Genomic DNA, 16,780 nt, shown 5'->3' on the forward strand with positions numbered 1-16,780 from the left:
GCTGAGGAGACGTAAACCATCATCAGCTTGTAGATGTTAACTGCATTATGAAGATTTTATCAGGACAGATGGTCACATGATTTACTCGTGAATTTTACACGTTGTGATGCTAAGCGCACGATTGTCTTAATTTTGTTTACAAACACATGACGAAAAATTGACCTTTATACGACTAGGACTAGATGATGATGAGACGACGCTGGCATCAGTAAACACGGGCATGTTACTATGTTGACGAAAACCTCTCACTATAGTAACTTTAGATTATTTGTGATACTTATCGTAAAAATTGTAAAAAAAAAAAATTAAGGCAACAACACTATTACTATAATGAAACCACCCACATATTTTAGTATATTATATATACTATACGATCAAATACTAGAGTACAGTATTTACTATAGTAAACTGTCGAAATGTAATACGGTGGTCATGCAAATGTTTTTTAAATGGACAGTTCACCCCAAAATTGACCAAATTTGTATAAATCTCTAAGTTCTGCTAAATACAAAGAGAGATATTTGGAAGTATGTCAGTAACCAAACAGATCTCACCCCCATTGACTTCCATATAATTTATTTTCCCTATGGCAGGGAATGGGGGATGAGATCCGTTTGGTCACTGACATTCTCACAAATATCTTCTTTTGTGTTTAGCAGAACAAATACATTTATTCAGGTTTGGAACAATCTGAGGGCGAATATATGATGAATGATTTCATTTTGGGGGAACTGTGCCTTCAACTCACCAAAGGACTAAATACAAGTATTTACTTTAGTAAACTGTGAAAATGTAGCATGAAATACAAAATATTTTACTTACAGTATATTTCTTGTATTCTGTAGTTATTAAGGGGAAAAGGATAAACATCTGCAATATTTTAGTAAAAGTAAAAACTTGAGTAAATAGTGTAGTTTACTATAGTATTTACTATAGTAAGATTCAAACACATTATAGAATCAAGGAATTTTACTAGATGTAGTCATAGTAAATGTTCTTAAGCATAGTCGAGCGAATGCAGAAACTACTGGACGACAGCTTACACTAATGTCCTCACGTGTTGTATTATTAAATTTACTCCAACATGTTTTCAAGAGCAACTACACATGAAATTGAGTCTGAATCGCTGTGTGTCCGCATTCTACATTATGCATTTGAGTACATTTTAGACCTGAAGGATAAATGACAGCTGGACATTATAACAAAACCCCACAGACACTCACTCACTAGATCAGTGATTCATTCCTTAAACATCAATTCATTACACACATCGACAGTGATGAAGAATAATAAACGTCTGTATTTTAATTGGCGCTAAATACTCGACGTGTCTTCTCTCCTCATCTCAATAAAAGGTGAGATGAGAGGAGGCTGTGTGGCTGAAATCCTGTGTCAGGAATAATGTACAGTCATCAGAGCCAAACAAACCCAACAGAGCCGATCAGACGTCAGAACTATTGTGTTTGTGTGACACACGACGGGGGTTTCTCTACCACACAACAGAAGAACATCTCGCATCCCACCATTTATACTGTCATGACGTCCATCAGACCCACCGAGCATGTGCAATTTCTGCAGCCGTCCGTCCAGGTCTGATCTTCTCTGTAGGTCACATCTTTCACACGGCAGGTTCTCTCGCAATAACAAGAATCCAAACCTTTCATCTTCTCCTCGGCCAGAGTCAGCTGGTGCACAAGAGAGAGACGAGAAACAGAGGGATGAATGAGGAGACATTATACTGTACGGCCAAAATCAGGAAAACATATTTGAAACATATTGATACTGAGTGCTGTAAATAACAAGTTTAATAGAAATATATATGTTTATAGTGTAATATTGTTCATTAAAATAATGCAAACTTTTGTACACAGCAACTTACAAAAGTATGTATATTTGAAGAGTTTGGTTCCAAAAATCTTGTTTTTTATTGTGGATTTGAATTAATGCAGTTGGTTTGTTTTGATTTAAGCCAAAATAACTCCAAAATCACTGCTAACTAACACAATGAAAAGATGATAACTTAATAAAAAACATGATTTTAAAAAGTGTTATCTCACTCCTCAATTCTTGCCACAAACTAATCTGAGTTGTAAAAATGACATAAAATGACATATTAGACTGCTTTAATGTATTCTGATTGTAAAACATGGCTGTTCGCTTTCAAAAAATGTGGCAATGCTTTCTTTTCATGAAGTGTGAAAGATGTAACGTGGTTATTTATATTTTCTTATCATAACTTTAGTAGATTTAACAAACAAAGCATTATAATACATCCAAAAACGGATTAGTAAAAATAAATAAAGTATATTCGAGGGTCATTTTCCAGCTCGTCTGAGTAACGAAGTCTACTAATAAATACATTCAGATCAAATAAATGTCAAATTCTTGTTGTAAACAACATAAAATGCATTTTAAAGAATTTTTGTTATCTGTTATTTTATATACATCATGCCGCCCATGGATTCCCCAGGTCCAAGTGCACGTAGGATTGCACTTTTCGAAAAACAGCGCTTCTGTTCTCTTAGAAAACTAAAAGATGTCAAATTAAATTTGTATATATTTAGAATGATGGATAGAGAATGCACTGCATGTTGCTTGCTTAGATTGCTCAAAGGTACGATGCATTTAAGTCTACATGTCATAATAAAAAGGAACGATGCTTCTCACCAAAGCTCTCGACCTGTAGTTCCAACAACGCAACTTTTAATTGATCGTTGGATTGATTGTTTCGGAATAAACTAGGCATGTAACGATTCACTTAGCTCACGATGCGATGCGATTCACGATACTGATCTCATGATACGATTCAATCACCATTTATTTTTACAAAATGAGTTGAGACCATTTAGAAATGAACAACTGCCCTTTTATTGTTACTCAAATGCTGCACCTTTCTTTGTGAAATAAAAATATCTTTCATGTCAAATAACAAAACAAAAAATTCCAAATCAAATAGTGAATAATACACAAGTATCTTAAATATAAACAAACTGCTTTTATTGGATATTTTTACATTTAAGAAATATCAGCAAATCCACGTTTTCCAAGTTTCGAGTAAATACCTGGCGCCCCCTGATGTTCAAATCATGTATTGCAATTAAAATAACATCTCAACCGGCTTGAATCATCACATATAATAGATTTTTCAATTCACATCCCTAGAATAAACCCTTGAATCGCTGAACTATGCTGGAGCGACAGAACTTGCGACCGTAGTTGGCTAACGCCGCTTTCAGGAAACGCACCCCTGATCGATTACCTGCGATTGACTGTCTGCATTATTTAGTTTGTTCCACATCAATGAAGCTTTGTGCCATTGACAGATGGGATTGGGTTATCACAAAACCAAGACAGCAAAACACCTCTTCAAATTCACATTGCAGATACAACCCAGATGTTGAAGGAAATCTGCTCGATTAATTCATCAAGCGAATAAAAATATGTACATCACACAGATCGAGCAGCAAATGTGTTTCGTTTCGCTCAGAGTTTACCTTGCTGGAGGTTCTCGCCAAGATATCTTGAAGCTCCATGATCTTCTGCACGAGTCCGTGAAAGTCATTACAGGTCGGGCAGGCTGAAGAACAAACACACACAAGATCATTTACCTCTTGATGAATCACAGTTGAGCGATGATGAAAAGATGAAGGAATGTGACGTACTGCGGTTGAGGTCGGGGCACTGCGTGATGTATCCCTGAGCCATCACCAGAATCTGAACGTCCTGCATCACACCCTGACAATCAAAAACACAACGAGAAACATGTATTGTAAACACATCAATGGAGTTTGCAGCATTGCATTAAACACATTTCACTCGAAGTAAAGCGGGACCTTGAGCTGCTCGAATGATTTACTGGAGCTAAAGTAACTTTCAAAGAATCGCATCTCAGCGTATTGAAGCGATTGACGCTGCAAATGTGCTCTCGACACTTCAACAGCATCTGGCAGCACGGCCTTGTGGGTAATAAGGTGAAGATTCTGAAATTGTGGCTTTTAGATATTTCAGGGCTTTTTTTATTTGTTTGGCAGAGAGCGTCGACTGGAAACACAAATAAGAGCGGAGAATGAAGGCAGAGATAAAAGTGACCTTTACACAACATCATCATCCATCAGCACCGCCGCTCCTGCTTAAACCTTAACACTTCTCTCAGAAATGGAATTTTACTTAAAACACTCACAGATCAGATGGATCTCTTTCATATCTCAATTATTTCTCCGAGACAACAATGAAATTAAAGTGAGAGCGTCTCATCTGCGTCTCAGATATTTCTCCTGAGGAAACGAGATCTCGGACTGTGTGTTCCCACAAAATGCAAATGAAGCGTTAAGTTTGAGTTATTTATGAGAATGATACAAGTTGAAAAATCTGAACTTTGGCAAAAATTCGCCCCTGCGTTAACCAATCAGGAGCTTGCTCTAGTAGTGACGTGATTATGACGTTGTGAGCGGAGGCAGAAATCCGAAACAACAATGGAGGACAAAATCATCGTTGCTGTATGTGGATACCTGGAGCTGTACAATTCATCTTGCTTTTATCCAAACAGGAATAAATCGGATTTTGCTTGGGAGAAAGTAAGTGAGGAGGTCGGACAATCTGGTAAATTGTAAAAAAACTAAAAATGTTACTCAATTTGAGCTTTATATATATATATATATATATATATATGAGACTGGAGCCGCCTGGCAGAAGCCCCTCCCATGATGCGAATTCGCATCTGTTGTGAAGTGAATTTCACGCGCGAATGAAGCGATGGTGTTGTGTTTGGTGGGAACGCTCTACAAGATGTCAACAATGTGTCAAACTGAGCTCAGATTGGTGATCAAAAGTCAATAATATTGAAGATCTCGATATCAGCTGAAACATTTCTCATCAATGTTCTACACCTCCTTCCTCTTGATGTGTCTCATTTGCTTCTACTTTCTCCTAAACAATTTCACAAACAACTGAGACTGAGAACTTCGACACCCCCTTCAAATCTATGAAAGAACAAACAAAAATCTTGGGTGATGCTGAATGTTTTTGAAGGGGGTGTCGAAGTTCTCAGTCTCAGTTGTTTGTGAAACATTGACATTTTAAGTTGCGGTAAAATCAATATGATCGAATAAACATGTGTAAAACGTTGTCAAAAATAAACTCAGGAGCACGACCGCTTTAAATCTTGGAAACACGTCAGCCCGCATCTTTGCACACGCCGCTGCAACCACAACCCTGTGAAGTAGTTCGCGCCTCCTCTCCGAACGCAGCTCAGATGAGACTCGTCTCCGAATGCAAGCATGGCGATCCGAGCCGGCAGTGCGCACACGGGTTTAATAGGAGGTGGGCCAGGCCACGCTCGCTGGTAATTGAACATAATATGCATTGGAAAGAAGAAATGATGTGGGTGGCAGAAGCGTAATAACGGTGGCGGCCGCTCTGATAAGCGTAACAACCAGATACAGATTGAATTTGTTTCATATGTGTCTTAATTTGGTCGGCCTCCGTCCTTTGGCCACGCGGCGCTCGGCGGCATCGCGGGTAGACGCTCTGTAACCACGGCAACCTGGCAGGTCTCGCTCCCCCGGAAAGCGTTTATTTTGGCCCTCGCAGGAGTGGAGCGCCGTGACTTATGAGAAATTGTTTTCGAAATTGTCTTGCCTCTTCAATTTTCCAGCCATAAATTCAAAAGGCGATGCCGGTTTCTGCGGTCGGCAATGAGAGAGAGATCGAGGTGAGCGCTCGGTATTCAGAGGAACTGGGATTGTGATTTACTTTCGCCGCCAAGTAACGCGCACACACTCTCGCTGCGATTGGTTAAATTAAAGGGAAGCGTGGAATCGTTGTTAATCGAAGAGTAATAGTGCCTTTGATCTGAAAGCGTACATCAATATTTCTCATTAAGAGCAAACGGCCACTCCAGTGGTCTATTAGATTTAATGCATTCTGCTCGGAGAGGATTCTCTTAGTGTTCCAGGAGAAAAAATGAAAGTGAACCCATTTGACATCATCTTGAACACGATGTGCGCAAAACAGATCCGCAAATATATGTGATTTGTATGCGCAAACTACAGAGTAGAAACTGCATTTACATCTGGAAAACATCTGAAATTCATAGTTTCTCAGCTGCAATACGTCTCTGAGACTTCTGCCATTAAATGTCATGTAGACATCTAGAAGACGTCTTTAAGATGTTCATGATTTAGAATGTACGTAAAACTGCTCTATCTAAGATGTTTAGCAGATGTTTTTACACAGCAGATGTTGTCCAGATCTCCAGATCTTTGGCAGACGTATTACAGATGTTCAGACGTCTCCGAGACGTATTGCAGATGAGCAAACTATGTATTAGTTAAACTATGTGTGCTATATAGGAGAGGAGCACATGTGCTCTTCGTTATAACGTCTAACGTCCATTATAGTGCTGGCAAACTTTTTGGATACCTTAAACAGACCGTGAGCGCTGTTCCTCTGGCCGACCCAGAACAAGGCGTCTTCTGGTATTTCCATGAGAGGAATCGGCACGACTCGCTCGTAGATTCTGAAGAGAAAAGCCATGCGCACATTGCTCTTTTATGAACCGTTTTCTTGTTAAACTTCCAGAAAAACAACTGGTTGTGGGATTTAACATGACTCAAGACATCAGTAATACACACTACTAAGTGATGTACCTGTTGCAGTCCACAAAGAGCACAACATGTGAAGCGCTGATGGTCACCGACACTTTGTGCCATTGGTTGTCTGCGAGCACGTAGGGCAAAATCTCAGTGTGCGTCTGTTGACCTTTAACCTGGAAGTGAAGACGCACCTCGCTCTTCTGACCGCTGCTCTCTAACTCTAACAACCTGGAGAGAGAGAGAGAGAGAGAGAGAGAGAGAGGGAAAGTGAGAGAGAGAGAGAGAAATGAAGAGAGCAAGAGTTCAATAAAATCAAAGCAAAAAGACTAAAATACCATATATATATGCAGCAATTTGTCAAACAAAACATCAGAACACCTTAGCAACTGCCTATCAACACCTTGGCAACCATCCCTTCACTTTAGCACTGTGATGATGAATTTTGCATGAGTGTCAGTCACATTTCTAAGAGTCTCTTTATAATTTGTTCTTGGTAAGCATGACAGCGCTGGCAGAGGTCACAGCTGGATGTCTCACAGAAGAACAGGCCATTAGAAGAAGAGCAGAGCTGCAAAATTCTGCAGCATCCGCAAATAAAGCGTGCAGAATTCCCGCCCGGAGGCAGAGCAGCGGGAGAGACCCGCACACGTCTCCGACCACCTGAAATTCCTCCATCTACCTTTCCAAACACCCTCCATAACAATATCCCCAGAGATGTCCATCCCGGCACACAAACACACCGGAGCTGACCGCAGTCCATATGAGACGTCTAGAGGAAGCCATGCTCCACAAATAAAAGATAACCCCCAGAACTTTTATTGAAAGAATTAAAGGGACTGAAAGAATACGAAGTTATTTAACTAGAAAAGCGTCCCGTGACCCACTCAAGATCTTTACTTATTGTGTTCATTCCTCTCAAGAAAGACCTAAAGACAAGCAACATACTATAAAGGACAAACCATGATGAATAATAACAATAAACAATACACAGTAACAAACTACAGTATGACAGGAGAACAATAAACACAGTTCATGAAAATTAAGTAATGATAACTCAAAAACAATAAATCAATAAATTCTCTTACAAGTAATACTGCTTGAATATTACACAAATTGTCACAATTGGCCGATATTGAGAACACAATTATTTAACATGACTTTACATTGACTTTGGAAACAACATGTATTTATTGAAACAAATAAAATAGATAAATTAATTAATTTGTTTTTCAAACAGTGGATTCAGTAAAAAAAGTGTATAAAATAAAAATACATGAATTTGTGATTTTATAACGAAACGATCCTTGCAAAACAGAATAAGGTTTACCCAAGTATTTTTTTGTTCCTCCATTATTGATTAAGTGCGATGAACTGCACAATCCTAACCTCTGTCATCTAAGCAATTTAATCTCGAAGCGTCTGCACCGCCTACACATGAAACACATTTTATGAACATTAACAATTAAAAGCACAGAAGAAACCGCATGCTAATTTAACCATTATGAAAAAAAACACAACTACACATTTTTCGTAGCTTTTCTCAATTTCAACAAATAACAAAAAATAAACAATTTGAAATGAATGTGTAACATCAGCAGAGCGTGTGATTCAGTCGACAAAATTATTGAATCCACTGACAGTCGGAATTAATTAAATTAATTATTAAATTATAACACGGTGAATAGGTAATGAACAGTATTTCTGGCTTTGTTAAAACCTTGTTGAGTTTGGTTCCAAAATTAGATAGTTTTTCATTGTGCGTTCCAATTAATATCAATCAAAATGCAGCTGGTTTGTTTTGATTAAAGCAATAATAACAACAAATACAGCTAACTAACACAATAAAACAATAAAAAACATTATTTTTCTTATTAAATTTTTTCTATTAGTTTGTTTACTTATAATATATCGTCTGGTATGTGCTGCTGTGACATATAAATTAATAAAGAACAATCCAATCTATATTAACAATGTGCTGTAACTACCAGAATGTACCACAATGTACAGTTTACTCTAGTAAATACTAAAACTTGGATCATTTAAAATGAATTAAAACTCAAACTCGCACCTGAAGCTACAGCATCATTTATTGTGTAGTGCAGCGACGCAGATAAAGACGAGTTAAAGCACTTTGGCACTACAATTCATGCGCTCTGCCGGTTAGTTTTACTCAAAGGAGAAACATTAATGGGTCAAAGCTGCCAGCAAACTCATCAGATGTCCAGCAATTTTTATTTCCTCCATTCACACAAAAATCCCTCACACACCATCGCATTATTCCGCAGAAGCCAATTACAGATACGCAGGTTTTGATTTATCTACAAACACGGACGTAATGAGTTCTCTTCCCATCGCCGTGCACTTCTAGCGTGGCTGCAAAGAAAGAGAATATCAATAGCATCCGCGTCGGCCCGCGTCAAACCCACCTGCTTCATCGACCCGCCGTACAATGCAATTAACATCTTTGGCGAAGTCGCTATTATGCGTCGAGTTCATAAATGCAGTTCAGCGAGCACAATTACAGCGAGGACGCCCCAGTGGTGCTGTTGTCTTCGCCTTGTTATAACACACGCTGTTTCTATTGAAAAGGAAGGGAGTGCGAGGACCTTTATCTACAAAGTACACTTGATGCACAGAGCCTGAAACCTCCTCCTCTTCCTGACTCTATAAAGCATCTCGCCTGGAAATTGAGTGCAATAAAAGTGGAGCTTCGCTGGAGAATCGGCCTGAATTCAGATCCAGATATGAGCCCAAACGGATGCAGAAAAATCCCAAAGATCCAAGATTTTGAGACCAACGGAAAAATACGGTTTCATCACAAATACACACAATAATATTACTGACACGACCAAGATAGTCAAGTTGTAGAATCATTTATTCATCTTCGTGTCATTTTAAACCTGTATGAGGTTATTTTTTCCTTCAGAACACTAGATATTTTGAAGAATGAACCCCATTGACTTCCGCAAAATGATGACGTCACGTGCATGCATCTTACGTGTTCAGTCGTGCGAGTATAGCCAAAACAATATGGCGGCTTCCCGTAGTGTAATCGCTCGATGCTCGACTATGTATTAACGTGTCCCCAGCGAAATGTGGATTTTCTGCACCAATAAGAGCAGCGTAGACACACTATTTACATTCACCAGACTTTAAACACACATATACGTCAAACCAACGGAATTAAAAAGCACTTTTGCTTTATAACTGTGCATGTTTGTGTGCCAAGGCAAGTCCTGTTTCTTTACACAACAACATCACTACTCACTGGCCTAGCGTGCATACTACAGCGTTTTCATCTGTTTTCCTGGATCCATGTAAACGCTGTTTTGATAACTTTTTTAAAAGCAAATTGTGTAAACGTGGCCTTAAATGTTGAATGTATTTTTGTTTCTTGGGTCTTTAATAAAACCAGTTACACACTTATAAATGGAAACTAAACATAATGGCTCTCAAAAAAAATGTCCGGCAGGTCTTGAGTTACTTTTTATATCGAGTTGAAGATGTTTAAATAGTCTTACTCGTGAACACGAGAGACTTTTTATCATTTCTGCTGAGCGCTGCTCTCACTTTCAGCCGTGAGAGAAAGAAACTTCTAATCAGTCTTCAGGGACGGGCAGACGTGGCCGCAGCACAGACAGAAGTTAATGATGATCTGCACGGCCACAGGGAAACAACACTGAGCTCACTGCCACTCGACGGTCTAACCTCAACCGGACAGACGAAAGCTACTCCGGGGAAATCATTCTCCTCTTAATTCATCTTCCTTTACCATATATTAAGAAATTAAAAGCAAAGACTGTGAGGCATCATTCTAATGGTTCTACACAGCTGTGCTTCTTATCCGGTGGGTCAAACATGGCAACAAAACACAAAAGTACACAGAAAATATACAAAGCAACTATTCATATAATCAAGCAAATTAAAACTAAATACATTTATCAGTTATTGGATGAGAGAAGAAAACGTTTCCCTCGTCTTCTGTTACTAAAGACAAATGAATATTATAAATGTCAATGCAAGACCTCTTCGTCTCATGAAGCATTTTGGTAAAGTCGTCATGTTAGATCTGTGTTGTGATGTCAGGGACACACATGAGCTGAATCTCAGTGAATGCATCTACTGTTAATAAACACCAAGCATAACAGGCCTGTAAGTCACTTCATGCAAAGTATAAAAGCCTCTTTGCATAAATATAAATATAATGTAATGTATATACACACCTCTGTGAAACTGTGACCTTCCCACTTCACTGAACTGTATAATGAGCATTTGTGTGAACATTAACTGTGACCAACAGATATATGGTGTGTGTGTGTGTGTGTGTGTGAGGTTAGTGAGTGAGTGAGTGAGTGAGAGAGAGAGAGAGAATGTCTGCAAGTGTGCATCTATGTGTGTGTGTGAGGTAAGTGAGTGAGGGAGTGAAATAGAGAGAGAGAGAGAGAGAGAGATAGAGAGAGAACGTCTCCAAGTATGCATCTATGTGTATGTGTGTGTCTGTGTGCGAGACAGACAGAAGGTTTGTATGCAAGCATGCATCTGTGTGTGTGTTTGTGCGTCGTGTGTGTATATGCATCTGTGTGTATGCATCTGTGTATGTGTGTGTTTGTGTGTGATCTCACCTTTGTTCTCCTCGATGGATGGACAGTATGACTCCAGAATTGAGTTTGTCCTGTTTGAGCGTCAGTGCGATGGTGAATTCGCTCTTTCCTCTGAGTTTCTGAAGCATGTGAGCTGCGGCGTCATCCGGGACCCTGACGCTTCGGGACGAGCCTGCGACAAACAAATTCATCAACGTTCGACATGAACACGCAGACAATCACAGAGTCACACAGCCTCATCATCTCTCTCAGACAGCTGTCAAACAGAGATAAACACAACACTGTGCACAAATAACAAAACACAAATCATCATAATCCAGTAATGCATATTAAAGTAGGTTTGGGAGAACACGGCGTTTCTGTGTATTGTGAAGAACGGCACACACATAAGCTGACATTGAAAATTGAAATTTCAGTCAAATGAGCAGCGAACACGCGAGTCTTAATCAAAAACCTACAAGTAATATCAAAATCGTGAGATGATGTTTACAGTCTTCCGTTATTAACTCTCCGTCTGACGGATACACAATCATTTCTACGACTGATGGAAAAGTGTGTTCGCAGGCTTGTACGGTTCCGCCTCCACAAACACGTGTCTGACGCTCTTTAATGGAGGCATCAATAAATGATCAGATCTCTCCGAAGCAATCGCATCAAACATCTGAGACGCTGCAGCGGGAGCCCGTGACACACTTACAATATTCACACAAGAGTGTCTAATGAAGACACGTGGACCATCTTCCACAGAGAAGCGTTTCCATTCTGCCATCATAAACGTGATGATTCACCGCCGTGAGGAACATTTGATCTGTTTTACTGATGATCCTCTCAATTATACTTCACTGAAGTATCAATATCGTCTTCAATGTTTCTTAAAATACCTTTTGGAGGTATACAGTTACTAAATAGTCGGTTTACGTTAAAGTGTACTGAATATAAAGTGGATTGTGTAACGGAGATCATTTGCACATTTCATGAGAAATTTTTGAGTTCGTATGGAATTCTGCAATCTTTGTTTTTTTGGAAAATGTAGAATTTGAGAGATAGTTGAGACGTCTCCTGGAGGAGATCTCTCGGGTCTTTCTCTTTACAGAGACTCGATTTGGTCTCCATTAAAACTTTCGGTAAGAATCTAATGAATTATTTTCAGAGGAAAATGTTATTTTGAGATATTTCTCATCCATGGCTCATGAGATTTGATGGATATCTCAGTTGTGTTTCATTTAAGTATCAACTTAGTCTCAGATGTTTCTTCGCAAATAAAAAAACAAACTATTGAGATGATTGCTTGAATACATCAATGTGATGAGAAATGTTTGAGTTCATCTCGAGATCTTCAGTAATATTGACTTTTGAGTAGAGACGAGAAAAATCTGAGCTCAGTTTGACACATTGTTGACATCTCTTCTCAAACTCTTATGACAGACACGTTAGTCAGGTTTCTGACTCTTTTTCTCAGGAGAAATATCTGAGACATGGATGAGACTTAAAGGGAAAGTTCACTCAAAATGAAAAATTCTGTCATCATTTACTCACCCTTGAGTTGCTCCAAACCTGTAAACATTTCTTTGTTCTGAAAGATATTTAGTAGAATGTTTGCAGATTTCAGGTCTGGGACATCAGTTACTACCACGGTAGAATGTTAAGGCCTTAAACTATTATATATTTTTTTTGTTCTGTTGAACACAAAACAAGATATTTAAAGAATTTTGTTAAGCAAACAGTTCTGGAGCACCTTTGACTACCAATTTTTCCTACCAGTCAACAATGTCATTTATCTAAATATCTTCCTTTGTGTTCCGCAGAACAAATTAATTAAAACAAGTTTGGAACAATCTGAGGGCGAGTAAGTGATGACAGCATTTTAATTTTTGGGTGACTGTCCCTTTAAGTAAACGTTTCCATCACTTTCCATTAACCTTCATGTCTATGAGAAAAAAATGAGTTATTAAAGAGATCTGTGATTTGTCATTCTTATGGGTACCGGACACCTCAAACCCCAGCCAAACGTTTCTGTTATTTAATTCATTAATAATGCATTGTGAATTAATATTTGCGCTTTGAAACCGCCGGGAAAATCGCGACTTAATTGCGGTGCGATTATCTCAATCCAAGTAACCGGAAAGTATCGTGTTTTTGTTCCCCGCCGTTGCCCTTTAATTCCCAGCGGGGCCGCCGTGTCCCGCTCGAACCCTCTTAAGCTAGATGAGAGGCGGCTCTTTCATCACTCAAACTCGACCGGGTCTCCGCGGGAGAGACTTTGATGCTCGGGATTTCCTCCGCCTGTTGCCAAACCCCGGGTCTCCATAGAAACGGCTCGCCACATACGGCTCCGACCACACCCGACTCAGACGGACGGTCGATGATTTCCTCGGCAGGTCAGCCGCAGTGCGTTTGAATCAATAGTTCCTCTGCAGGAGACGCGGGGAGGGCGACCACCTGCTCTCGCCGGCCTGCGTTTCTCGTTACAGAGAGCGCTCGGATCTAATGCGAGGCGCTCGAGCGAGCAGAGGTGAATCTTTCAAATGATTTAGTGCTGATTTCTCTGAGCAGCGGAAAGACATCTGGGCTGTGTGTGACAACGAGGGTCGCTGCCTCGCCCCCCTGCTAGTCAATGACTAAGAGGAACAGTTGAGTTAAAAACGAAGGTTCTGTCAGGATTGACTCGTCCTCATGTCGCTCCAAAGCTGACTATTGGGAAACCGATTTTATCAATCCCTCTAAAAGAACAACATTACGAAGGATGTTGATAACCAAATAACACAGACTTCGGATGTACGAACACAAAACCACCCAGACATTTCTCGAAATATCTTCTGATGCGTTCAATTGAAGAAAGAGGTTTTCAACCACATGTACTATCCTGATAACGTGCTCATCATAATATTCAGCTGTGAAAAACAATATGTGCGCCGCATGGTTCTTTAAAAAACAACGAGAGAAGTCAAACGCTTCAGGAGCATCATGAGAAACCTGAGAAGCAGTTCTCTCAGGGTCCTGCACTGGAATCAGCGCGCCGGTCTTAATCTTATCCGCAGGACAGATTCGATGCTTTAGAACAAAGGAGCGCTCGGATGCATCAGAACGGATGTTGGTTTTCCCCGCGGGTAAACAGGCTCTCAATTTCCACATCCTTCAGTATTTTATTACCGCTGGTTTTAAAACACACACCTGGCTGAGAGCCATAAACATAAAATGATCTGAAGCTCCTAAAATAGAAACAGAGATTTCTCAGATATTTCTGGGCCGAGACACTCGAGCGCATCCGCTTCAAGCCATGCAAACTCCGTTTCACACGGCGCTGCTTGTCGGGACGCAATTCGTAATGCAATATAAGCATGCGTCGCATAGATGCCTTGTGATTTCGCATGCAGTCGTGCATGTTAAGGCCTTAAAGTCCATATAAGAAAGAAAAATCACAGATGAGATCTCTTTAATATCTCGATTCATTGGGCAGTCACAATAAATAAATAATCGTCTCATCCCAATTGTCTGACATAATCGCAATTATTTCAGATAACCGCAATTATTGTAAATAATCATTAGAAAACTAAAGAATTTTACATCCACCGTCCTTGATCTCCACTCACTGTTACGTTCGAATGACATTTCTTCATCATTCAAGTTGTATCGGATTTGTATTTTTTGTGGTTATTAGTTTTATTAAAGTGATTCCAGATTTGCTGCATCTACACTGCAAAAAACGACGTTCCTACTACGTGTTTTTGTCTTTTTTTGTAGTACAAATATCTAAACATTCCTAAATCAAGATGCAATTTCTTGACAAGAAAGGTGACCAAAGATATTTAGTTTATTTTTAAGGAGAAACTTATAATAAGTTTATGGTAACTTATAGTAAGTTTATGGTAAAAACAAGCAACAAAATCTGCCAATGGGGTGAGAAAAATAAACTTGAATTTAGTTTGACCTTTCTCTCATTTTTGCTGTGTATAAGACGACATCATCCTCACATCTCAGTATTTACTGTTAGGGTCACTTTATAGGGGATGTTGATAGTTATTTACAGAATTTTCACATTTCTTTGTTATTTGTAATTAATCGTTGTAATTGTAAAAGCCTTTAAACAGATTATTAGTTGCCATAATCGCAATTATTTACTAGGCAATTAATCGTCAGCCAAATTCTATAATCGTGACAACCGCACTTGACATCAATGAGATTCAACGGAGAGCAAATGGAGAGCTTAAGTCTCGTCTGCGTCTCAGATCTTTCTCCTTAGAAAAAGACTCAGACGTCTCAGAAACGTCATTAGAGTTTGAGAAGAGACGTCAACAGTGTCTCAAAGTGAGCTCAGATTTGTCAAGTCTGCGATCAATAGTCAATATTATTGAAGATCTCTATGCGTTCTGTGCTTGCGAGTTCAGCTAAGCTCAAATGTAAAACACCAGCTGAGCAGAATCTCCTCTGTGATACTGCCATGCATTAATAATAAAAGCAGAACATCTTTCCAGAAGCTCTGACAGCGGATGACAGCGCTGTCACATACGCCGAGGAGTTTCTCCTCCAGAAGAGAATCCAGTGGCTGGTCAAGGGCACCTTCAGTTCCGCTGGGACGCTCCGCAACCCCCGTCTGCGGTTCAGACCCGTCTCCCAGACAGCTGGGTGGCTCGGAGACTTTGAAACGAGAGTGGACACATCTCACGTCCCCTGAGCTCACACGGGTCGAAGAACTACACACGATGAATCTTTCACGACGACATAAACACATCGGCGAATCACCAACGAGATCTAAGGCGACTTGAAGTCTTGAAAAAAAGACTTGAAGAATGTTTTCAGATTTGAATCCTGTGAAAAAGGCCAAACCAGGAGTTTCTCATCAACGTCTCATACGGTGTTCAGATTTGCTAAAGATACCAAACAGACGTCGATACGAACTCAAACCTTTCTTTTGAATCATCTTTCAACATCGATCAAAGAAACGCTAGTTAGTTTTACTTCTAAAGCGCTTTTCGTAATCTTGTAAAACATGAAACTGTAAAGACACAAGAAATGACATGCTTTGTCTATTTTCTACAAAGTTAAAATCAAATCGACATCAATGCTGTTTACATTCCCAACACAAACTCCCGGTTACAAAGAATGCATCTGTTTCCATGAATCCAAAGAGAGTCATATAGAGAGACGCTTTTCACAACACGATCAATTCCAGCTGGATAAAATCAAGCCTGACGTTTTTCTTCTACGCCCAATTAACGTCTCTATCAAATCTCCTGTGCTGTGACAAAAGCAACTTCTGCCCAGTGAAACATTCATCTCGCCGTGTTTAAGATTCACCAACGTAAAATCGTTGCGAGGCGCATCATCTCTAAACCGGCAGCAGACACACAAACATCCGTTCTCTGGTGTAAATCTCAGACTCGCTGCAGCTGAATGCCCTGCTGTCCCAATTAGAGGAGGACGCTACAGCCCGCGGCTCTCAGATTTTACCCGCTGCTCTCGATGGCCTACCCAGTGTCACTTAGAGCGTTTTTCACCGGCTCTCCGACAAGAAATACACCCGGTAATGTCTGTAATGATGCCACTATGAACACGCCGGGAGTTTACTGTGTAGGTGTGCAAACATCC

At 39.8% G+C, this 16,780-nt stretch overlaps 1 protein-coding gene across 1 annotated transcript in view; it reads right to left on the reverse strand.

Moving 5' to 3' along the window:
* nell2a (neural EGFL like 2a) overlaps positions 1–16,780 on the reverse strand; it is a 59,155-nt gene that overhangs the window by 39,810 nt on the left and 2,565 nt on the right. Inside the window, exons 3-8 of the mRNA XM_056740419.1 lie at positions 11,216–11,366; positions 6,648–6,821; positions 6,421–6,517; positions 3,663–3,735; positions 3,495–3,577; positions 1,557–1,685 (exon numbers count right to left, since the gene is read on the reverse strand). Of these exons, the coding sequence (XP_056596397.1) occupies positions 1,557–1,685; positions 3,495–3,577; positions 3,663–3,735; positions 6,421–6,517; positions 6,648–6,821; positions 11,216–11,366 (707 nt within the window). The remainder of the gene's footprint in view (positions 1–1,556; positions 1,686–3,494; positions 3,578–3,662; positions 3,736–6,420; positions 6,518–6,647; positions 6,822–11,215; positions 11,367–16,780) is intronic.

Source organism: Triplophysa dalaica, chromosome 24 (genome assembly GCF_015846415.1).
Source record: "Triplophysa dalaica isolate WHDGS20190420 chromosome 24, ASM1584641v1, whole genome shotgun sequence".
In the NCBI taxonomy this organism is placed as follows: Eukaryota; Metazoa; Chordata; class Actinopteri; order Cypriniformes; family Nemacheilidae; genus Triplophysa; species Triplophysa dalaica.